Source organism: Microtus pennsylvanicus, chromosome 10 (assembly GCF_037038515.1).
Source record: "Microtus pennsylvanicus isolate mMicPen1 chromosome 10, mMicPen1.hap1, whole genome shotgun sequence".
Classification (NCBI taxonomy): domain Eukaryota; kingdom Metazoa; phylum Chordata; class Mammalia; order Rodentia; family Cricetidae; genus Microtus; species Microtus pennsylvanicus.
In genome coordinates, this window is record NC_134588.1 from 84,793,893 (window position 1) to 84,818,999 (window position 25,107).

At 47.0% G+C, this 25,107-nt stretch overlaps 1 protein-coding gene across 2 annotated transcripts in view; it reads left to right on the forward strand.

Moving 5' to 3' along the window:
* Positions 1-24,541, forward strand: part of Il17rd (interleukin 17 receptor D) — a 68,627-nt gene extending 44,086 nt beyond the window's left edge. The window contains exons 3-13 of one of the 2 annotated variants that reach the window (XM_075988856.1): positions 2,358-2,483; positions 5,904-6,022; positions 6,534-6,654; positions 11,180-11,224; positions 11,315-11,466; positions 11,991-12,056; positions 12,490-12,544; positions 13,016-13,126; positions 14,061-14,245; positions 16,624-17,569; positions 18,671-24,541. In XM_075988856.1, coding sequence (XP_075844971.1) covers positions 2,358-2,483; positions 5,904-6,022; positions 6,534-6,654; positions 11,180-11,224; positions 11,315-11,466; positions 11,991-12,056; positions 12,490-12,544; positions 13,016-13,126; positions 14,061-14,245; positions 16,624-17,569; positions 18,671-18,783 — 2,039 coding nt within the window. In that variant the 3' untranslated portion in view covers positions 18,784-24,541. The remainder of the gene's footprint in view (positions 1-2,357; positions 2,484-5,903; positions 6,023-6,533; positions 6,655-11,179; positions 11,225-11,314; positions 11,467-11,990; positions 12,057-12,489; positions 12,545-13,015; positions 13,127-14,060; positions 14,246-16,623; positions 17,570-18,670) is intronic. The other variant, XM_075988857.1, reaches the window with a different exon arrangement.
* Positions 24,542-25,107: the final 566 nt, after the last annotated feature.

Sequence of the window (25,107 nt, forward strand, 5' to 3'; positions counted from 1 at the left end):
CTCATGATATCCTGAGTTCACATCCTGAAAAATTTCTTTTTGTTTATTCTCCAAACAGTCTTTATACCAAAACTTAACTTAGGGGAAATACATTAGCATTCTATCTCCTAGGTAACCAGGTGAATGGCTTTTTATCACGGCAGCATCTACCTATCTGCTGTGTATGCTAGCTGTCACTAGGCTCGAATTAACATCTCTATCAGGCATCCTCCAAATTACAAAGAAAGGAGCAAAACCACATCCTGACCTTTTGTTAGGTTAGTGACAGTCTGTTTGGAAGTTTATGTGACCTTTCTCAGGTGTGGCCTATGGCTTGATAGCTTGGTTGCCATTGCATGTGTGTGGGCCCACATGGGTGAAGATGCCTGTGTGGGTGTGTGTGTGCACGCATGTGGTTGATTGTGTGCGTGGAGACTGGAAGCTGATGTCAGAATCATCGTAGATTACCCTTCCACCGCATTCACTGAAGCAGGATCTCAGTTAAACCCAGAGCTTGCTGCTGTAGTCAGTCTCAATGGGGATCTTGAGATCTGGGGATCCCCTGTCTCTGCTTCCCAAGGCTGGAACTGCGGTGCAGCCGCCATGCCCGCCTGGTCCTTGTAGAGCCAGCAGTTTAGCCACTAAGCTTCCCCTCTAGCCCAAGAGTCATGTTTTAGGCCAAGTAGAATTTAGAGCTATGAACATCCTTCTAAGTAATATTGACATACAAGTCAAACTTTTTTAAGACTTGAAGTGTAAGAAGGGGATCGTACCTCATGTGGTTAGGCAAGAAAGCCGCATGTAGGTATTGCAGAAACTAGAGTCTGAAAAGTTGGGTGTGTAGCTAGCGCACAGTTGTATTTCAGTAAGAAGGAGGAAGAAGAAGATGATTAAGCCAAAAGGCTCGGGAGGCACTCTTTGAATTCTACCGCATTACCTGTGTGTGGCGAGAGCGTGGATGACTATTTATTTATTGTGCATACAACATTCTGCCTCCATGTATGCCCGCACGCCAGAAGAGGGCGCCAGATCTCATTACAGTGTGGTTGCTGGGAATTGAACTCACAACCTCTGGAAGAGCAGCTAGTGCTCTTAACCACTGAGCCATCTCTCCAGCCCAGGATGACTTTTGCATTGTTCTTTATCCCTTCGTGTTTTCAAATGCCTCCAGCAAACGTGTTTCATTATAAACATGGACATGAGCACAGCTCGCAAGAGGGAGAAATACAGCGACTGACTAATAAGCTCCTTAGAACCGTCCCGGAGTCTTTCACCCAGGAAATGCTCTGGGTCCTCGGTGCAGGTAGATGGTGTGAAGGATCTTTGCAGTAGTGCAGAAGAGGGATCCAAGTTGAGTCATAAGAAAGAAATGGAGATGAGGCAATGTGAACACCGGGAGTTGATATCTCCTGGGAAGCCAGTAAACAGGTCTCTCAGCAAGGGTGTCTGCCACAGTGTGTGGTGGGTCTCTTAAGTTCCGGCAGGATTCTGCCTCCAAACTTAGGGCCAGTTTTGAAGGTGTGTTAAGCAATACCAGATGATACAGCTGCTCACTGGCTTAATGGCTACATTGACACTGTCAGACAAAAACCAAAGGTTTTTTTCCCCCTTTTTGAGCTATTAATTTGGGGGTTTGGAGATTTAATGGGGGTTGTGGGTAATTTAATGGGGGTTATCTTTGAGAATCTTAGCTGTCATCCCTGTCACCCAAACATCTTGTATTACAGATACCCATCATTTAACAGTTTGCTTGTGAAATTACTCCCTGGGGATTCACGCCCACGGGTTAGTTCCTTTTCCCTAGAGACTTGCCCTCTTGGCCTCTAAAAACAAACACACTCCACAGGTGGTCACTCCTTCCTGCTGGAAACTGTGGAGCTGATGCAAGTTCTTAGGGATTTCAGTAAACTGTCACAGGCCGAAGAGAGGAGTAGGGAAAGAAACAAAGCTAATGAGCACACAAACGTCTGCCCTGTGTCCAGCAGTCCTAGCAATGTCCAGTTTAATCCGGGAGAGTAGGTGTGTTTCTGTTGCTGCAGGTACATCCCTCTGTAATGTATTTCCCAAGCCATAATCAACTTTACTGTCTTATTTGAGCTTTTGAGGAGATTTCTTTTTTCTTTTTCTCCCCCAGGACAGGGTTTCTCTGTGTACCTTTGGAACCTGTCCTGGAAGTCGCTCATAGATCAGGTTAGCTTCAAACTCCACCTCCCGAGTGTTGGGATTAAAGGCATGTGCCGCCACCGCCCAGCTCGAGGACATTCTTACTAAGAGTGGTTTTGGGACCTGTAGACATACTCTCCATAGTCTGGTAAGACGAAATTGAAAATAAAGGTTAAAAGCTTAAACTGTGCTCGCTCTTTTCCCCACCTCTCTAGACTGTACGACCTACTTGAATCCAGTTGGGAAGCACATAATTGCCGATGCCCAGAACATCACAATCAGCCAGTACGCTTGCCGGGACCAAGTGGCAGTCACGGTTCTTTGGTCCCCAGGGGCCCTTGGTAAGTGGTAGCACTCATTTCCTGTGGGGAATGGATGGTGTAGGGTGAGAGGCCATATGTGGTGGCCTCCATGCCAGCAGCTGTTGATGACAGTGAAGCGGAGAGCGAAGTGGACACGGCACCCACCCTGTGCCTTGTTGTCTCCTCCTGCCGGGCACACACAGCTTGAAGTAGTGCCCTGTGTTTTGTTTCCTTCCTTGTTTTAGAGAATTGTGAGTTTGAAAAGATAATATATTGGTGATTATTTATTTATTTATTTATTTATTTTTACTTTTAGACAGGGTTTTACTCCATAGCCCAGGTTGAGTGTTTTAGCCTTAGTTAGAAGGGAGGTGGTGGAAGTGGCCGTGGCCTGTCCAAGGGCATATTGGCTTTGGCTTCCACCATACGTGGTTTCTGTGGTCACAATGACGTGTGGGCCCACCTTAGGTACATTTTGTGTTTTTGTTTTTAACATTTTGTGTGTGTGTGAGTGATTTATTTAACCTTAGTTAATGTGCAATGGTGTGAAGGTGTCAGATCGCCCAGGAATGGGATTTACAGACACTTACGAGCTGCCATGTGGGTCCTCTGGAACAGCAGTCAGTGCTCAAAACTGCCAAGCCGTCTCTCCAGCCCGGTTTTTTACCCCAGGAGAATTCTTCTTAAGAAAGCATAAAATCAGTGAGTTTTGGAGTTGGAGACCAAGTTGAAATTTTTTTAGAAGACCTTTAATGCCAGTAGAACTCGGGGTGAAGTAAAGAAATAGCAAACAAGCAAGCCCATCTTCTCTGGCCAATTTGTTTGACTGAGTCTGTCTTTTTGAACGAATTGATACCCATGAGAGAGTCAAGCCAGGATAACTTAAGATTCTTTTTTTTAAAGATTTATTTATTATGTATATAGTATTCTGCCTGCATATATGTGTGCAGGCCAGAAGAGGGCGCCAGATCTCATTAGCCATGGTTGTGAGGTTGCTGGGAATTGAACTCAGGAACCCTGGAAGAACAGTCAGTGCTCTTAACCTCTGAGCCATTTCTCTAGCATCCTAACCTAAGATTCTTTAACTTTATTGAATGCATTTGATTGGCAAAATTTCTTTTTGTTTAACTTTTGTTTTTTTATTGAGACAAGATCTCATGTATCCCCGGCTGGCCTCAAACCCACCATGTTGTTCAGGATGGCCTCCAGATCCTGATCTTCTTGCCTCCACTTCAAGAGTGCTGGCAGTAGGCGTGTGGCCAGCACACCACTCAGCAGCTCCCTCTTGTCTTTTGAGACAGGATCTTGCTATGTAGCCAGCGCTGGCCTTTCTGCTCACTGCTCACCATGCTTCCTGCCGTAGCCTCCCAAATGCTGGGTCCTCTGTGTGTGCTGCCGTACTTAGCTGGGATTGCCTTTCACGGGAGGCATTTAGACTGGAGGCCCAGCTTCCCTGAGTGCCAAGTGGGGGTGGCAGTGACCAGAGAAAGCTGTCTGAGAGCAGCTGCTGTTGTCATCAGAACCTGCGTCCCAACCCTCCACTGTCCCTCTGACTTTGCAGTGGTCTTGGACCTTTTTTCAGCATTTGTCCAGGGAGAAGTAAAATAAAGCCAGATTTCTTTCCATTTTTTTTTTAAAAATCTTTTTATTTTATGTATATTGGTATTTTGCCTGCATATATATATGTATTGGGAGGGAGTCAAATTCCCTAGAACTGGGGTTACAGATAGCTGTGAGCTGCCATGTGGGTGCTGGGGATTGAACCTGGGTCCCCTGGAAGAGCAGCCAGTGCTCCTAGTTGCTGAGCCATCTCTCTAGCCCCAGGAGTCAGGAAAGCCTGTGGATTAAGGGCACTGACCAAGAGCTCAGCGCTTCCTTTGCTCACCACGTGACCCCAGGGCCCAGTCAGTCCCCGGCAGATGGGAGTCATGGTACCCGCCTCAGCGTTCGTTGCTAATAGCCAGTGTGGGAGTGTGTTTCTCCAGCGTCACGTAGTCCTCAGGCAACCTCACAGTGTCGACAGCTCAGGGTAGATGTGTGTTGGGAATTAAGTTCGCTGCCTCAGTTTCCCCTCAGCCCATATTTGCCATTACGATTTTCAATCATCTATAATTTTCAGTCCGACCTTTGAAAAACAACCCAGGTCTATCCATCTATGTTTACCCGAGCTGATCAGTTTTTAAGTCGTTGGGGGAGGCTTGCCTTTATTAATTTTACAAGCCACCTGCCTTTTGTTAAACAGTCTTTCTGGAAGCAGCACATAAATCAAATCATAGTTTTTAAGTAGTAAAGATTTGTTCAAACATTGTTTCTTTTTCGATCTCAAAAGGCAAGCTCCCGCGAGAGCTAAGTACTTGGTGCTAGGGAGATGTTGTGTTGTGTCCTCAAGTTCGCATCCCTGTGGGTCCACTCTCTCCCCACAGGAAGCTCTGTGATTGAAAATGCTATGCACTGTAGCACTACCAGCTTCTACAATACGAGGCTTTAATTGTGGCCTCTCTGCCCAAGCCACCATGAAATATGTTCTCTTCATCAAATAATTACAGAACTGGAGAACCTGCTCAAAAGAGAAAAAGATTTCTGTGACCTTTGCCATCAATAATTTCCCCACCTGGTTAATTGCATCCTGTGTAATTACTTTTGGCCCGGGAGGGGAAGGGTTGAAAATGTCTCCTTGTCTGGTGTTCAGAAAGAATGTGAAATCGATATCTTGACAATCAAGGTCAGCTTTGGGGATCTCCAGCTGCACTTGGTCCACTCAGTCTCCATGGGATACAGAGCCCCATTGCTGGCTCCTGTGGCCAGCAGAGCTTAATCCTTTTGAAAGCATCTCGTCAGATGTGCAGTGGGAGGAAGCTCAGGTGGTGAGGCTGGGCCGGCGCCTTTCAAGTAGCTCTGTGGGCGGCTTGGGGCCTCCGAGGGCTCTGTGCAGAGCACACACTGGGCAGCCCTTGGCTATCTGCATTTCAGGCATGATTAGGGCAAGACCACATTCCCCTAAAATAATCTCCAGCCTATGAACCCTCTTGGGTGCAGACATGCACTTTGTTGGGAATTTTGTAAGTTCCCAGTGAAACTTGAGATTAAAAACAAAGTTTGGCGGCATTCACTGGGAATTATTGTTAGCTCAGTGTGCCTGAAATTACACATTCCATTATAGTCTTTGTGATCGGTTTAGACTTGAGCCTAAATATTGAATCCAGGTGTCACAAAAGCAATAGATATTTTGTCCCAATGGCCGAGTGCTCTAGAGAATGTATTAGGTACAGTGATAGCGTTCACTTTGCCTGCCCCAGAGGCATGAGCGAAGGTTGTGCGTTGCTCTGTTGTGTGAACTCACTGGCAGAGGAGACATCCTTTAGCTTTGGTGTGAAGCTGGAGAGGATGTGACCTTGGAGGAGGGAAAGTGTGTTCAGAAGTAATTAGGTCTGCATTTCATAAAAGCCTCTGCTTTCTTAGGCATTGAATTCCTGAAAGGATTTCGAGTAATACTGGAGGAGCTGAAGTCAGAGGGAAGACAGTGCCAGCAACTGATTCTAAAGGACCCGAAGCAGCTCAACAGTAGCTTCAAAAGAATGGTAAGTCACTCTCGGGGAATGGGCTCCAGAAGACACCATTGTTCCAGAGGTCTGAATGGTCTATTGAAAGTCTGAAATTGGAGAGTTGGGGGCCACTATGGGGACCACAGCCCAGCCAAGGTGGGCGAGAATAGGAGGCAGCAGCTTAACCTGCCACACATCCAGGAAAATGCTTCAGCAGGGCTCAACTGTGGTAAACACACCTCTCTGGTTACGCTGAAGCAGCGGCTGTCTCAGGTGTCTGTGAGCGCATCCTTTGCTCCCTCCAGCTGTGAGGCTCAGTACTAAGGTGCCATGGCTTTCTTGTCTACAGACAGACAACACTGTACGTTTTTAGCATCAGTGATCCCAACGCAAAGCTCAGTCCATCAAGTAGACCTGACTGCTTTCCTGGGGTCTGCTAGGCTCTGGAATTGTGTCTAAGTGGCAGCCAGTGTGGAGGGCTGGCCTTTCGTGCATGCACGGGGGTGGGCTGGACAATTCCTCTATATGTGTCTTTGTTCCCTTTTAGGGAATGGAATCCCAGCCTTTCCTGAACATGAAATTTGAAACAGATTACTTTGTCAAGATTGTCCCTTTCCCCTCCATCAAAAATGAAAGCAATTACCACCCTTTCTTCTTCAGAACCCGGGGTGAGTATGCTCTTTCCTGCCCGTCTCCCAAAGGAGTCATTTCTGCTTCTGCTGGTCTCTCTGCAGACGTGTTCACACGCACACCAGATACTGATAGGAAGTAAGCAGGGTGAGAAGCAAATTCATATTAGAAAAATGGGGCGAGGTCTCTCTACAGTCCAGACTGCTCTGGAATTTAACAGGTAGCCCAGGTTAGACTAAAACTCATGCCAATCCTCCTGCCTCAGCCTCATGCATGTTAGGATGTTAGCCACTATACCAGCTCAGAAATGTGTTTTCAAATATAAAGGCTAAGGCTGGAGAGTTGGCTCAGCCCTTAAGAGCACAGGCTGTTCTTCCAGAGGACCTGGGTTTGATTCCCAGCAACCCTGTGGCAGCTCACAACCATCTATAATTCTAGTTCCAGGGGATCCAGTGCCTTCTTCTGACCTCTGTGGACTCCAGAGCACAAAGCGCACAGACATACATGCAGGCGAAAACACCCATACACATAAAATAATAAAAAGAAAATGAGTGAATAAGGTTAGCAGGCTGTGGCTGTAGCCCAGTGGTGGAGTGTCTGCCTGGCATGTGCTGGGTTGGCAGTTATTTCCTAGATGTGGGGCACATTCCTGTAATCTCAGCATTCAGGAGGGAGAAGCAGGAAGATGACTGCAAATCTGAGGACAGTTTGACCTATGTAGACAGGGCTGCATAGCAAGATCCTCTCAATACAAAGAAAAACACACCAACAAAAACCTTTAGTCCAGACCCAACCAGAGACACCTCTCTTTGCTTTGTTTTAGTTCAGGTATGATGATTTATTTACGTATTGTTTTTCATTTGTTTATTTATTGAGATAAATAAACTTTCTTCAGGTCTTAAACTGAAGAAAGAGTAAGAAGACTATGTCTTCTTATTCTATAACCTAATTATATAATTAAGGCTGACTTCAAGTTTATGACGATCCTACTGCCCCTGCCTCCAAAGTTACAAACGTGTGCTGCCATGCCAGGTGACAGTTGCTATTTTAAAACATTTATTATTATTAATTAATATTTATTATTATTATTATTTGGGATAGGGTTTCTCTGTATAGCCCTAGCTGTCCTGGATCTCACTATGTAGATCAAGCTAATCTTGAATTCACAGGGATACACCTGCCTATGCCTCCCAAGTACTAGGATTAAAGGCGTGTGCTGCCATGCCTGGCTAAATTATTTTTATTTTGTGTACATGTGTACAGGGTGAGGCAGGTGCCATGGTGTGTGTAGGTATATATAGACACCATGGTGTGTATGTGTGTGTGTAGGTGTATATAGATACCATGGTGTGTGCGTGTATGTGTGTGTATAGGTGTTTATAGACACCATGGTGTGTGTGTGTGTGGTTATAGACATACATCATGGGGTGTGTGTGTATGTGTGTGTGTAGGTGTATATAGACACCATGGTGTGTGTGTGGGGGGTATATATAGACACCATGGTGTGTATGTGTGGTTATATAGAGACATCATGGGTGTGTGTGTGTGTGTGTGGTTATAGACATACATCATGGGGTGTGTGTGTAGGTGTGTGTGTAGGTGTATATAGACACCATGGTGTGTGTGTGGGGGGGTATATATAGACACCATGGTGTGTATGTGTGGTTATATAGAGACATCATGGGTGTGTGTGTGTGTGTGTGGTTATAGACATACATCATGGGGTGTGTGTGTAGGTGTGTGTGTAGGTGTATATAGACACCATGGTGTGTGTGTGGAGGTCAGAGGATAACTTGAGGGAGTTGGTCTTTTCCTTCTGCCGTCTGGGTCCTAGGTATCAAACTCGGGTCCTCAGACTTGGTGCAGATGCCTTTACTTGCCAGGCCTTTTCACCAGCCCACCACTTGTCTTTTGACAACACTGTGATCACCATTAATGCATCATGTATAAAAGCAGTGTGATTGATTGGTGGGTTTGATTTTTGTAATTTGCCTGTAGAGTACTTGCCTAGCTTGTGCAAGGGCAAGGCTCTGGTCTCTAGCATTCTTTAAAAAAAAATAGCAGAGGTGATTTAAAAACAAAAACACAGCCCGGGAATAAAAAGTATGAGCTTGTTTTCGAAGGGAAGGGCCGAAAGATAAAATGTTACGGTATCATGAGGATGGTTAGGATAGGATTAAAAGGCTTTATCTCAGGCTGGCAAGGCCACACAGGGACCCACACACCAGCAAGCCTGATCACTTGAGTTCAGTTCACCGGATCCACATGAGAAAATAGAGAACTAGCTCCCCAAAGTTGCCCCCTGATGTCCTGACCTCCACATGTGGGCTGTGGCATGCATGTGCTTCACATACAAAATAGACAAATGCAATTTGAAAAATCCATCCCCGAGACCACCTTTTTTCTAGAAAACTTCACTAAATTAACGTTAAAGTTTATTCAGTCTCATTTGAAATGCTTTTTAAATAAATATTAGTGCAGTCCACCTCTGTTAATAATCTTTTGAAGAAAACGCCCTCCCCCGCATACATTTCACACACACACACACACACACACACACACACACACACACACACACACACACACGGAAGGCAAAAGGCTTTGCTGGGAGTGGAGCATTGAGCACTAGAAGCCCAGTTCCAAAGCCCACACTACCAGCTACCAACCTTCTGGCAGTCCAGGTGTCCTCCTCTCTCATTTATTCAGGATGTGGCTTCTCTCATGGTGGCTAGTCACCATGCAACCTTCAGTGGCTTCCCTCTGACCCCGGTCATGCTTCTCACCTGGGGTTTAGGTCTTGGATGGCCACTTGCCTGTCCAGGTTGGCACCCCCTTGCCTGGCTTCATTGGTTTCCTCATTGGTGAGATGTTTGGTTTCAGCCCTAACCTGTATCCATGGTTCTTTTTGCCAAATCTTTTGTTTGTTTTTTGTTTTCCAATACAGGGTTTCTCTATGGTTGAGATGTTTTACTCCTTTGGCTTTTGGGGGACTGCCCCCCAGCTCCCAAATAAATCACACACGGAGGCTTATTCTTACTTATGAATGCCCAGCCCTAGCTTGGCTTGTTTCTTGCCGACTTTTCTTTTTTTTTCCTTTTTTTTTTCTTTTTTTTTCTTTTTGCCGACTTTTCTTAACTTATCCCAACTACCTTTTACCTCCGGACTTTGATCTTTCTCTATTTCTGTATACCTTTCTTTCCTTCTTACTCCGCGACTGGCTGGGTTACTGGCCCTTGACGGCCTCCTCTCTTTCTTCTCTCATTTTTCGTTCTCTCAGATTTCTCCCTCTATTTATCTTCTCTGCCTGCCAGCCCCGCCTATTCTTGCTCCTGCTTCACTACTGGCCGTTCATCTCTTTATTAGGACCATCAGGTGTCTTAGACAGGCACAGTAACACAGCTTCACAGAGTTAAACAAATACAGCATAAACAAAAGTCACACACCAGAAAATAATATTCCCCAAAACTCTGTGTAGTTTTGGCTGTCCTGGAACTCACTCTGTAGATTAGACTGGCCTGGAACTCACAGTTATCCACCTGCCTCTGCCTCCCACCCTGTGAAGTTGTTTTTTTTTTTCTTCTGTTGTTGTTTTGCTTTTATTTTATGTGACTGGTGTTTTGCCTGCATGTATGTCTGTGTGAGAGTGCCGGATTCCCCATAACTGGAGTCACAGACAGCTGTGAGCTGCCATGTGATTACTGGGAGTTGAACCTGGGTCCTTTGGAAGAGCAGTCAGTGCTCTTAACTGCTGAGCCGTCCCTCTAGTCCTTTTGTCAAATTCTTTTTTTTTTTTTTTTTTTTTTTTTGGTTTTTCGAGACAGGGTTTCTCTGTAGCTTTGGAGCCTGTCCTGGAACTCGCTCTGTAGACCAGGCTGGTCTCGAACTCACAGAGATCCGCCTGCCTCTGCCTCCCGAGTGCTGGGATTAAAGGTGTGCGCCACCATCGCCCGGCCTTTTGTCAAATTCTTAATGAGGTTGTTTTCTGTGCTGACAAGTTATTTTGTATGTCTTGTTTTCCTTATTAAAATGATATCTTTTGGGTCAAGACCATGGGCACGCTACATCTGTTGTTGCTTTCATCAGATCGAAGACTCAAAGAATGTGTTTTTGAAAAATCGTGCCTGAAAAGTAGAGTGTAGGTGAAGGTTGAGGTGACATTGGTGTGGTTACCGGAGCCCCTCAGGAGCCCTCTTGTGTGTGGCCATCTCCACAGTGGCTCACACCGAGTGACAGAAGGTGTTAGTTACGCTGCCTTTGGAACCTGAAGCCGTGCAATGTCGGACAAGCTTTAAAAACCACGGTGGCTTTCGCCAGCTTACCTTGGGTGGCATGAAATGCTCTGCATTAATATTTGTATGTTTTATCATTTAAAATCTTGTTAAGACACAACATGATTGTAATGATAATCGTTGTTGAATTGATGTGATTTGTACCTTCTCCAGCACACTAGTCCCAGTATATATATTTGTTCAATAGTTATAATTTGTTTTAGAAGGAAAACCATGTAACTGGCCTAAAACTAAAAGTAGCTGTCTCTCTCTCTCTCTCTCTTTAAAACAATAGCCTGTGACCTGTTGTTGCAACCTGACAACATGGCCTGTAAGCCCTGTAAGTACAGCTTTCTGTTAAGTCTCCAAGTGTTACCCCATTATGGTGTTGGGACATTAGGGTGCTTATTGGGTCCTTTCTCCCCCCCAGTCTGGAAGCCTCGAAATCTGAATATCACCCAGCATGGCTCAGATGTGCAAGTGTCCTTTGACCACGCGCCACATAACTTCGGCTTCCGTGGCTTCTACCTTCACTATAAGCTCAAGCACGAAGGCCCCTTCCGGCGGAGGACGTGTAAGCAGGTAAGGAACATGCTTGTTTCAAAGTGACGTTTGGTGGCTGGGGTAGGTGTCAAGCTCCCAGGGTCAGCGGGTATTAGAGATTGTTTGCCACTGGGGCTGTCTCTAGCCGACTTACCACTGCCCTTGGTTAGCCCCACTTTGACTGTTTTGGGGTGTCACAGAAGCAAGGGGTCGAAAGCATAGATCTTTCTATGTTTGCATTATATTTTAAGCATCTACCAGGTGTGTGTGGCGATCCCAGAGTTTTCTGCTCTTCGGATCCTGACTGCTTCCTTCTATTCCTCCTATTCATCCTTTGTAGGTGGAAAACCTGGGGCCCAGGGAGGTCACCTGATTACTGATAGTCTTACCTCTAGGAAGTGGGAAACAGGTCTTGAGCCAAGTCACTAGCAGCAGATCAAGGCCCCTTGGTTGGTTGTTTTTGTTTGTGCAAACCAGTGGCAAATCTCCTTCAGCTTTGGGAAGAAGAGGTCTGAGGCCTTTTCTAGACGGGAGCATTTGAACTGCTGTTTGCTTCTTTGTAGGACCAGAATTCAGAGACAAGCAGCTGCCTCCTCCAGAATGTCTCTCCAGGGGGTTACGTCATTGAGGTCTGTACAGCCGTGGATGCCCTGTTGTTACTCCGTAGGAAGCAGTTCCCATAAAATTTTGAGTTTTTTGCTTGTTTATTTAAGACCGAGTCCTGTGTAGCTCAGGTTAGTCCCAAACTCCCCATGGAGTTGAGGATGACTTTGAATAAACTAACTTGTCCTGCCTCTTCCTCCTGGGATTCCAGACACTCACACTGTACTCCTGGCTTTTATGCAGGCCCTGGGGGCCAGGTCTTCAAGCTTGTACAAGTACCTTTACCCATGGAGCTGTCTCCTCAGCTCCGTCTTTTTAAAACTGCCGCCACTATTCTCGCTTTGTGCTCCCACTGCCTGGTGATGGAAAGATCAGTGACGTCACCAGTTGATGCAGTTTGTAGACGCATGCATGCGCCGTCACCCGAACAGCGGTAACCCAGCGCTTTCTGTCCCGCAGCTGGTGGACGACAATAACACAACCAGGAAGGTGGCGCATTACGCGGTCAGGCCAGGTAAGCTAAGCGCTTCATCCTCCATCTGGTGTCTCACTCTGGCGAGCAGGCTTCCAGTGTGTTCTGTGCTCTTCGTGGTTTACGAAACTACACAGTCTCTCTCAGATCAGGCCCTCTCAAAGGATTATTCGTCAAGTGAGTTTCCCTCCACATTCAGGAAGATCAAAGCGTGGCATCTGAGACTAGGCAGTTGTCCTTGGAAGAAAAGCGGTAGGAAAGGGGGTTTTCCTTAGGCATAGTTTTCATGCCCAGCTATTTACTGGCTCAACATATTCAGAACTATTGAATTCTTTCCTACAACCGTTTAAAAAAGAACTATTGGATCCTCTTATAATCACAGCAGAACTAGTGAGGTAGTTGGGGACCCTGGAACCTGTTGATCAGCTTACGCTTAAAAACAAAAAGGGGACCCCCGCCCCCCGAACTTGTTTTGCTGTTTAAGTTTAAAAGCTTTCTCTTTGACTCTCCCAGTGCACTCTCCCTGGGCGGGACCCATCCGAGCTGTGGCCATCACTGTGCCTCTGGTCGTCATCTCGGCGTTCGCGACGCTCTTCACCGTGATGTGCAGAAAGAAACAGCAAGGTATCCATCTCTCTGTGCTGCGCCCTCTCCTCTCCCAGGCGGGTGCCAACTAAGATGGAGCGTGGGAAACCCTGGTTCCTCCGGGAGGGGCTTGAGGCACCTCATTCTTTCTTGCCAGTTCCTTCAGTAGAAGTTCCCAGAATCCAGATATTTGGCTTGTAATCTCTAGGACCTGGCAATGGACAGGCATATCCTCCAGTTCTCAAACTCAGGAGGTCTGAGGTATGAGAGCAGAGTCATGTTGATAAGTTAGGTATTTCACCTGGAAAACCGTAGGTGAACCTTACATTTACCCAGCTGTAAACTTACATAAAAGTCATGAAGATGCTCACTTTAGACTTGTGTCCTTTAAGTTTTAAGCATGGTGGCAGAAGCTTGGTATCCCAGCCACTTGGGAGGGAGGCTAAGGAGGAATTGGAGGCTGTCCTGGGTGATACAGCGAGACCTTTTGTCAAAAGAAAAGTCATTTTTTTGTTGTTGTTTGCTTGCTTGTTTGCTTTGGTACGCTGTACCTTTTTGTTAGTTTTGGTACACTTTACCTTTTTAAGATTGTTGAACGCATTTATTATTTATTTATTTTTTTACTTTTTGATATACCGCTGCAGAAACTGACTCTCGTTCACAGTGCAACTTGAGGCTGGTGGAGTCGGAGACCAGAGACTCCCTAGATGGAGATGTCAGCTGTTCCTTTTGGTAAATTGACTTTTGAGATTGGATCTCATGTAACCCAGGCCAGCCTCCAACTTGCTGTGTAGCTGAGGATGGTCCTGAACTTCTGGCCTTTTTGCCTCTGCCTCACAAGTACTGGGATTTCTGTTGTAGGCCCCTGGGCCCCAGTCCAGCTGTTCATTCCTGAAGACACTGAGACCCAGGTCATGTGGAAAAGGCAAAGCTTTGTTTATAGGTGTCAACCTTGTCTTCTCTCCCAATTTAGAAAATATATATTCACATTTAGATGAAGAAAGCCCCGAGTCCTCCACATACGCTGCGGCTCTTCCCAGAGACAGGCTCCGGCCACGGCCCAAGGTCTTCCTCTGCTACTCCAGTAAAGACGGCCAGAATCACATGAATGTGGTCCAGTGCTTCGCCCACTTCCTCCAGGATTTCTGTGGCTGTGAGGTGCGGAATCCAGTTTCTTCTCTTACCCTGGGCAGGATATGAGATCCATATTCCTCTCCAGTGCCTTCTCTCCAGTGCGTTCTGGAAACCTGTCTTCGCCCAGTGCCTTACTTTCCAAACCAGAGTCAGTCTGAGTTTGTTCTTTCTGATATTAGCAGTAAATGTGTCACATGACACATTTGTGCTTGAAACCCTTGAGTGACATGTACATGGTAGGACATTTTGCAAGTGCTGAAAAAGGGAGCCCTGCCGTGGATCATGTGACCAGACGTGAGGTCGTCACCTGATAGCATGTGAGCTCCTGCAGAATCAGAGCCTCAGTGGAGTCCGGGGCTGCCCCTGGAAGGGACCTTGGGAACTGGGAAGGCTGAGGTTGACTGGTGTGAGAAGGCGGTGTTTAGAGAGAATCAGGAAGTAAAAGGAGAGAGCTTCAGAATTTACCAAGTGTTTGCATGTCTGTGCTGGTTTCTTAGCTCTCTCTTCTCCTCTTTCCCCTCCTTTTCCTCCTCCTCTTTCTCCCCTTCTCCTGCTCATCCTCCTCTTCCTCCTCTGCTTCCTCCTTTTCTGTTTTTTTTTTTCTCTCACTATGTAGCTCTGGCTGTTCTGGAATTCCATGTATAGACCAGGCTGACCCTTAATTCCCAGAGATCATGACTTCTCTCTCTCAAGTGCTGGCATTAAAAGCACTTACGCCCCATACCCAGCTTTTTTTTTTTTTTTTTTTTTTAGCTATTAACATGTAGCTTTTCTGTAGACAGTGATGCTTAATTTTTAGAGTATAGTCTGAAGCTACTGTGGAAGGCACACCCCATTATCGTCTGATGTTTCCTGCCTCCCTTTTTTGAACTGCTAGTTGGCCCTTTCTTTGATGGGAGCGCCCTCTGGTGTTAACAAGATGCATTTACAAGCTGGTGGGATTTCCTCCTGTGGGGCCTTGGGTCTAGCAGGTGCACAGCTGCTGAGAAACACTGCCACTGTAGCCTGTCGCCTGATGTGTTGGGATAGCACAGGCACAAGTGGTGTGTTTGTGCCCTGTTCTTTTGTACATAGATGAAATTGCACATAAAGTTGTTTTTTTTTAAATAGCTACAACATCATGTATGATAATGACTTACCATAGCGGAGTTAGTCCAGATTGTTAAACTTCCTAGTTCTTGGCCCATTCCTGATGATTTCTTGATCATCAGAACATCTCACATTGCAATTGCTCAGTCAGAGATAGAAATATATATATTAAAAAACACTTTATGATGAAATCAGCTCTGTGCAGAGTGTTTACAGTTTTGTAAAATATGTCACACATGATTTAACAAAATACACAGATCAAAAGACTGGTAGGATTGCTTTTGTTGCTATAGAAACAGATTTTTACTATACCCAGTTAGCTTGCGTGTGCATGATGCCAGGGGAGCATGGGATGATTCGGTAGCTTTTTCAGCAGATTGGGGCTTTCTTCTCTTGGGTGCCATTTTAGAACAGGAGAATGAAATCCTTCCAGGATGCCCTTCCTCCATATGGTTCATGTTTAGCTGTTAGGAACTCTTGAACTACAGGAGCAATGCTGTCAGTGACGTTGCCAAGGAAGGCTCCTTACATTATGGGATGAAAGTAGTTTGAAAGGTAAATTCCTTCGAAAGGATTAGACATGCTTGGCTTTCTTTCCTGTATCAGGGATTCCACTACTCTCTTGGCTCTCTTAACCCAAACCCTCATGGTTCACAGGCCTTGTGGAGCTATGACACCGTAAAGAAAGGTACTTAATCCAGACAGGGTGAACCAAGAAAACCATACTACAGCGGAGGAACCGTGGGCTAACCCTGGGTCTACGGACCTGGCCACAGAGGTCCTCTGTCCTGTGGATGGCGATGGCACCAGGTCCTAGCCCCATTTCCAGCACGTTCTGGGGTCATTATCCACATCCTCTTCTCAGGCCTTTTAGCCTTGTCCGCAGGATCTTTCCGCTCCTTATATCCGAAAGCCTCACTCATCCGACACACTGTTCTCTTTCCTTCTTCTTCTGAGCTCTCTGTCATGCTATGGGTTCCATGAGGACATTCTTGGTTCCATTAGACAAGTTGCAGAAAACCCTGGCTTCTGTCTCTTCACCTATCAGGCAGCAATGCTAATGACCCACCATGTTGCCAGATGATGTCATGGGTGGCACGCATTTCAGGAAGTGTGGTGTGTGCACGCAGTGGTTAACTGCAGTGTTCCAGCTGTTCCTCTGTGCATGCACCTGTAACCCTGAACCTGCACACATCCCTGCTAATAATGGCTGAGGGGCAGGTGATGGGACCTCACTCACTGGGTTATTCCAGTCTTCTCTCTGGGCAGTGGTCAGTGTGAACAAGCAGCGAGGTGACCTGTCCTCTTTCCAGGTGGCGCTGGACCTCTGGGAGGATTTCAGCCTCTGCAGAGAAGGGCAGAGAGAATGGGTCACTCAGAAGATCCACGAGTCCCAGTTCATCATTGTTGTATGCTCCAAAGGCATGAAGTACTTCGTGGACAAGAAGAACTACAAACACAAAGGAGGCAGTCGAGGCGGGGGCCATGGAGAGCTCTTCCTGGTAGCCGTGACAGCCATTGCAGAAAAGCTTCGGCAGGCCAAGCAGAGTTCATCCGCGGCACTGAGCAAGTTTATCGCTGTCTACTTTGATTACTCCTGTGAAGGCGATGTCCCCTGCGTTCTGGACCTGAGCACCAAGTACAAGCTCATGGACAACCTTCCTGAGCTGTGTTCTCATCTGCACTCAGGAGAGCACAGCCTTCAGGGGCTGGGTCAGCCAGGGCATAGCAGTAGAAGGAACTACTTCCGGAGCAAATCTGGCCGCTCCTTGTATGTTGCCATTTGCAACATGCACCAGTTTATCGATGAGGAGCCTGATTGGTTCGAGAAGCAGTTTATGCCCTTCCATCCTCTCCCTGTGTGCCACCAGGAGCCAGTCCTGGAGAAGTTTGACTCAGGTTTGGTTTTAAATGATGTCATGAGCAAATCAGGGCCGGAGAGTGACTTCTGTCTAAAAGCCGAGGCTTCTCTACTGGGGGTCACCAGGCTAGCTGACTCACACCCACACCTGGAAAGTCAGCGTGCAGGTCTGAACCAAGACACTGAGACCCAGCCCACCTGTGAGAGTGGCCCTGCCTTGCAGCCCCTGCTGCATGCAGTGAAAGCTGGCATTTCCTCGGATATGCCGCGGGACTCGGGCATATATGATTCCTCTGTGCCCTCTTCAGAGTTGTCTCTGCCTCTGATGGAGGGGCTGTCCCCTGACCAGATGGAGACATCTTCTCTGACCGGGAGTGTATCTTCTTCCTCTGGTCTAGGTAAGATGCCCTGGGACTGGGCCCTTGTCCTCGTTTTGTCTGTTTGTCCATCCATTTATCTGAGCCCTCATTCTTTCTGTCTACCTATTATCTATCTGTCTGTCTGTCCGTCCATCCATCCACCCATCCACCCATCCACCCGTCCATCCATCCACCCGTCCTTCTGTCAACTATTTATTGAGTTTCTGTTTGTTTGTTTTATTTTGTTTTTTGAGACAGGGTTGCAACTCTGGCTGTCCTGAAACTCACTTTGTAAACCAGGCTGGCCCTAAACTCAGAGATCCGGAGGCCTGGGGTTGAAGGCGTGTACCACCACTATGCCTGTCTAGGGATTGGGCTCTTGATATAGGCCATACGGCCTTTGGCCACACTTTTGAATGCCATCAAAGCTTTTTCCCAATTTGGGCACCCTATTGGACAATGAAACCTAATAAGAAATAACATAATAACTCTGATAGTCTTGATAAGCTGTGTTTATTTTCTCTGTGTGTACACACGGGATGGGAGTGGGGGTGAGGCACGTGCCATGGCGCAGGTGTGAGATCAGAGGATACCTTGTAGGAGTAGATTCCCTCCCATTGTGTGAGTTCCACAGTGTAAACTCAGGTTCTTGGGCTGGGTGGCGTCTCCTGACTCTGAGCCATCTCACCAGCCCTGCGTTGCCTTTCTGTACTCGGAAAAGACTGGATACCAAACACATGCACTGGGCAGGGTCTGTGTCTTTGCTGGGACCCGCAGCATGTGCTACCCTTCTCCTCCCAAAGCCCTGATGTAAGTTCATAAGTGCAGTATTCTCCATCGTAGCTTTACATAGCACTCCGGGTGGAGGCGGGGTCTCTTCCCCAGAGAGCCTCGGAAATCTGTGACACCTATAACTTTTTGGAGTCACACCTGCAAAACTTCGGCCCTGAAGGAAGGCTCTTCTTTCCTCTGCTAAGGTGACTAGATCTTGTTAAGGGCATGAGAGAGTTGATCTGAGCTGGTTCTGATGCCTGCCTTACTGGTACAGAGCACAAGAGCGAATCCCAGCCATGTCGTGTCGTGGGGATCTGGACCAGTGAAATACACTAACTGTGGCTCTGTCCTTTCTTCTCTCCTTAGGTGAGGAGGATTCCCCTACCCTCCCTTCCAAGCTCCTCGCCTCTGGGGTGTGCAAAGTAGAGCATGTTTGCCACAGCTACACTGATGAACTCCAGGCAGTTGCCCCTTTGTAAGGACATGGAAGGGTCTGAGCATCGCCACTTTAACTGCTGCTTGCTCTGGTTCCCCAGCTCACCTCTGTGGTTGTGCGGCCACTTGGAGCTCAAGGTTCACACAAGGATATTCGGAGTGAAATTCAGGCCAATCCTCGATCCTTTCTGCTCCAGCCCGAGTCTCCGATTTCCCAGAAGCATATGGTGCTCTGCAAGACACTTCCTTTAGACCAGGCAGCAGCTGGCTGTGTGAGGCCGGTCCTCAGATTGGAGCCCACTCTGGGAGGCATGGGGGGGAAGCAGGTAAAGAGAAGTAGGAAGCACCAACACTTCTATTCCCTTCTGCTACTTTGATTCAAAATGCTTTGTGGAAAAAGCACTTTGAACATCATTCCAGCTACACATGTCAATCAAGTACTGTCTGGGACCCGGATTGTGCTGCAAGGGAAGTTTCCATTCAGTTTCGATGTGAAACTTAACACTGTCCCGAGTGTTAAGTAAATTTTGAGTCAGAGGTCCAGACAATGGCTGAATGTCTACCCAGCCACGTTTTTATGAGAAAACTTTCTCTGTGTTACTGGGAAACATGGCTGACCAGGATGGAATCCCATGGAGCAGGTTGACCATCTTGATCATCGTATGTGAAGAAGATGGCAGAACCTGGGCATCTTCCCCGGGACTAAGGAGCCATCATGTGGGGACCACAGCTGTCTGTTTGGTTTCTCTGGGAAAATGTTTACTGCTCTGTAGCTCTGGCGATGATGGCTGGAAATAAGGATGATTACCCAGCTGGACAATGTTATTGGAAGCTGTAGTTTGTGCTTCAGCTAGTGCTGTTGTCCTGAATGTTAGAGGTCAAAATCTACTAAATACAACAGCGTGAGGGTGGGAGGTGGTGGCCAGTTAATCTGCTGACGTGGCTTGACTAGTGACAAACTTCCTTTGTAGAGAGCAGAAAGGAGGGGATTGTTACAAAAGTAAATGTTGTATTTTTCTGAACGACTCTTGTACAGAAGTTCTGTTTCCAAAGACAACATCTCTCCACATGCTCTTTATGAATTAGGTGTAATAATGATGCCGCCGTCTCTATGGAAACCATCATCCTCTTGCCCTGGCGCACTTGGTGTGAGCGTCCTTCTCCACTGTTATCATCAGGGATGTTGGATGTTGGATGTTTGTTGTTTGTTGGCAGTCTGTTTTCTCAACGTTCTACTGGGAACTGTGAAGGGTTTTTCTATTCCTTATCCAGAGAGGATCAGCCTTAAGGAGGATTTCTAAGAAAGACCCCAAGGTGGGGTGGACGGGAGATGAGCAGGGCTTTCCCTTCTAGCAGATTTTTAATGGGATGGGAAGGGAAGCCTTGACTCCTACTGAGAAGAAGCGGTCTGTGTGTATTTTGGATCTGTGTGTATTTTGGATGGAAGATTCCCCTTGCTCTGTACAGGCAACTGGCAGCTGTTCTGGGTGAGCTGTGAGGCAGTCTCACCGGAACACCAGCCTCTCAGCAGAGAAGTTCATTCCATATTGTCACTGTGGATTCCAGACCAAGCAGACAGAGCTCCCAGCTCCACGGGACTCCCCTGACCAGACTCAGTCTTGGCATTCGTTCTCTGAAGGAGATCAGCGGGCCTAAATTGCTAACGCATGACCATTCACTGGGAACGTCTTTAGAGAGGCTTTTTTTTTTTTTTTAAAACTGAGGCCAAGAAATGGTTTATGCCCTACAAAGAGCCCATCTCCCCCTCCTCCATGAAACCACTTTTAGCATAGACACTCAGCTTTGGGTAGAGAATGCGGGACCCCTGAGAGTGCCTAGGGGCAGCATGAGGCCTTAGGCACAGGGCTAAGCAAGGCCCAGGCGGAAAGCTCACTGCATGGATTCAGGTGAGGACACTGTATGAGCCGCAGCCTAATGTGCTAGTCTGAAAGGCCAGGATCATCAGGGGATGCTTCGGTTTGGATTTAGCGATTGGATGCTTTTATTTTGAACTACAACTATTTCTGACCAGGAGACTCAGATTCTAATGTGCCAAGTGATGAAGCTAAGGTTGTTTAACTCAGGATAAGACGGACGGTGGGCAATGAAGGGAAATTTTGTTAGCCCCCTTTCCCTTCCATCTCATCATGAGCTAGGAATGAGAATGGCCCTGCAGATGAAGGCAAAGTGTCTGTTCTGGACGGAGCTGTGGTTTTTGACTCAGAATTGTCCCATGAGGTAGAGACAGTAGGATGGAGTAAGAGGAAGGTCTGACAAGGCACAGGCTCTTTGATGCTGTGGGGAAACAAGAGGAGGCTGGGTCTGAGCGTGGGTAAGGAGAGGGTGTCCATTGGAAACGAGGCCAGGGTGAGACCAGGGTGCCAGGAAGCCACAGATGATGTAGTTGTTGACCTGTATCTAAGGCTGTCCCACAAGTTCATCTGATGCTGAGAAATCTCACTACAGGGGTGTGCTCTGAGCAGTTGGAGGCAAGTAACAGGAACCACCTCAGTGGGCTGCCTGGATGCAGAGGCTTGGGGCGTTGGGGCACATGGGTTTTTAAAAAGAGAAGTCATCCTTGCCCGGGCCCAGGGATCAAATGGGATGTAGGCAGGTGATAGAGTATTCTGAGTCAAGAATGAGACTGGGGCTTAAAGTTATGATCTGAAGGTTTTGAATAGCAGGCAAGTGCTAACTGAAGTCATTCCTGGGCCAGAAGCTTAACGCTGTCTCTAGTGTTGATGAGGTCGCTGGAGTCAGCATGCGGGAAGGTGTGGGTTCCAGTTCATGTGGGATTGAAGTTCAGACTTACCACGTCGTAGCCACGTGATTGCTTTTGTTACTGATTTTCTTGACAACCTCTAATCTTAAGTCCTCTAACTTTTATGTAAGATGGGAAACTGTCCCCTCCAAACTACAGGGTTCCAGGTTGTGGGAGTTTTTCAGAAGGAACAGGGACACCGTCTTATTCCTGAAGGAGAAAGAAAGGGAAACATGAAATCCCTAGCTACCTCAACACAAGAGAGAACATTCTGCCTTTATTGGGAAAAGGTAGGCAATGCCAAAGTGAAGGTTTCTCGTCTTTTTCTTCTGTCTTCCTTGTTGGGAATGACTGCTCACAGTTGGCAGAGTCTGTGCTTTCTGGGGCACCAGCATACTCAGGCGTGAGGAAAGCGGCAATGACGCCCCCTCACAGGGAGACGGTAGGCCATGGTGGCAGCTGGAGCAACAGAGGCACCCTTGTCCAACCTTCAGGAGCAAGGATCATTCTAGATGAGTGTCTCCGTGCGGTGTTACCTGGTTTCCCAGTTTTCAAGAAAACCTGATAATTTCTGATTTTTAAGCTGTTAATGTCAAGCACTGGCAAGCCCAACAATCCAAGTTTAGTTCTGTGAACCCACCCTCTTCTGAAAATTGTGTTCTTTCACTTCCTCATGATGGTTGTGTCACTTTCAGATACTCGCAGATTGCACATGTGCGTGCATGCATGTGAGGGTGTGCACGCATGTGCCTGTGCACGCACACGCACTAATTAAAAAATAAGTCAAACATTGGCAATTAAACTTCAGGAACTACTAAAGTGAATTCAGGACCAGCAGAGCATGTGAACGGATCTAATTTCGCAATGACTGCCAGGTTGTGACTTCTGCTTTGTAAGATGTGAAATAAACCATCTACAGTAATTACAAACGTGTGGGCCCTGGAAAAAGCTGTGGCTAGCCCTGTCCTTCAGGGAAGTTGATGCGATCCTGCCCATGTGGCCCAGGCTGGCTGTGAACTCCTCATGCCTCTCTCTCGGGCAGGCACCCACAGCCTCCATATGATTCTGAATGCATTGGGCATGTTTTGATTGTGTCTGTACATTTCATGTCTCGAGAGAAAGGCAGCTCAACTCTTGATTTTAAATTCAGATTTATACTGTCCTGCAGGCAACAGTTGCATTTAAATCCCTGGACTTTGGGGGCCTTATTTATAGTTTTAGTTGTAATCATGTTTTTACGTGGGGGGCAGTTCTGAGCTTATGCCCAGATATTAGTAGGAGAAACTTATTTGGGGAATACAGCAAAAACTCTTCTAGAGCGTCCCCACGCTGGGTTTTGGAATCACCCTTTTTCTGCAGCCTAGAACTCTTGGAGGTGGATATAGGAAATGGAGAGAGGCATTTCCTGTTGTTGAGATGCCAGGTGACCATCTGGTTACCCTCGTCATAACACCACTTTTCCAGACCCAAGGGTGAAAGTTAGCGAAAGAAGGCTGGCTGTAAGCCGTTAGCTCTGGTTCTGGTTTCAGAATTTGAGGGTGAGAGGAGAGAGGCTTAGATCACCCAGCACGTTCCCTCCGTCTGCTCAAGACAGCTGAGCTGTTCCAGACGCAAGGCTGTGGCTGAGAGTCTGGCTCTAAAGGGAAGGAGATTCTGTAACTCCCTGCTGATCAGATAGTCCTTGGTATGAATTTCTTGCAGAAATTCAAGCCAGCTTTCTTTTGTCTACGGTATAAAGGAGAAAGAACAGCTGGTCACCTTCCCAGTACTGAAAACCACAGTGAAGTCATCCCTGGGTGTTTCTTCAATAGGAAATAATCCCACCCACGGAAAGCCTTTCTCAGCTCTTGTTCTCCAGGGGCTCAACCTCCCCCCCCACCCCCGTTCCTGCACTTCTCAGCCCTTCTCAGCTTCACCTCAGTGTTGCTCCCCCAACGACGCCAGTGCCTTATTCTCATGGGTGCTGTCTGAGAGCCATACCTCAGTTAGGATTACAGGGAAATCTGCGGGCCTGGCTGCTCTCACCACGGGAAAAAAATAGCATGGCACTTTAAAAACCTGTCATATCACTGACATGCATTCAGAGGGTTATGGCCGCCGCTTCTTGTTCTCTCGGTGGTAGTCCTTGCTCCCCACAGGCGGTTGGTGCTTATTCCTGTTGTATTTAGTGTCTTCCTTTAATCTGAAGACACCTTCAGAGTGGCAGCTACCCCACACTCCAATTTTGGATTCTGTTTTTACCTATCTCTACAGTTGACCTTTGTTTTGTGTATCATATTATTGTTTAAACGGTGGGCACTACAGCAGAACCTCTGGCAAGGTAAGACCTGGGGTTTGCTAAGTGCCACCTTCTCATTGCTGTTGGGAACCAATTTGCAAACCCCTTTGAATGCCTCAGGGAGGGCCTCTGGGAAATTTTGGCTATCATTTTCTTTTCCATCCTTGTTATTCACCCAGGACCACAGACACCAGAGCAGTATCTCTCAGTTGAGCAGGCATAGTGGGTGATACAGACAGAAGCAATCATTCCAACTGCACAGCTAATATTTATATCACATAGAATCGGGCAGAAAGAGTCAAGGAGCAGCCTTCCGTGACTGCCGCTGGATTATATGCAACGTGCTCATCCGTCATCTTAAAACATTTCTCTCCCTCTCAAAGAAGCATGTCACGTTTGGACAGCAGTGGAAAAATTCCATACAAATATATAAAGTGTTCATTTTGAGAGTAATTTTAATTCTTGTTATCTGTTTAGAAAGCAAATATTTTTGCTGTCGAAGCTCCCATGTTAAGGAGGAAGGCCTGCAGGCATGGTGGTGACTGGTGCCTTTGTTTGTGTTATCTTTTAAGTTTCTTCTTTGTGGGGTTTGGCAGAGTAGTGAGCACTGACAGCCTGTGTCTGCGTGCCATATTTTTACATCGGAGATATTGGTGGTGTATTTGTACAAAACTCTAAATAGATGATAGTCAGTCATGCCTGACATTTGTAAGATGTTTTTGTGCCTTAGAATTTCTGCATCAAATAAAATGTTTTGTCGAAAGCCTGCCGTGGCTCCTTATTTTATAACCTCTGTCCAGTTTCCTTCCTAGCTTGGGCTCCTCACTGTTGGCAGAAGAGGTAAGGAGGGCTTGCCTCCCCAGCATCCTGTTCTGTCAGGCTACTTCTTGGTACGCATCACCTCCCGGTCAGTTCGGAGTTCTGCTGCAGGTGCTGTAACCCTGTGATGAGGAGGTCTGGACCCCCAGTTTCTGTCTGTAGAATGGGCCCAAAGCCCTGCTTTAGGGGCTGGTGATAATGCTTGTACCCAAAGTGACAGGTATCCACAAGAGGGCAATGTTTGGTAAGGAAACAGTCAAAATTTGCATTCGTGTGAATGTCAGGGTCAAAAATCGGTAGTCCATCTATGTTCCTTCTCATCTGCTCTGGTTCTGTTAGGTACCCAGAGTTTGTAGCTGGTGTTTTTGAGGGAAATGGAAGTAGTTAAGAGAGGCTCTGAAGCAGTCGCCGTGGGCCCCAGAGGAGGAAGCACCGCTTGCCTTGACATAAACATCCTTCTTCCTGTTCACTTTGTCCACTGGTGTCTTCTTTTTCCGTCTCTGGAAAGTC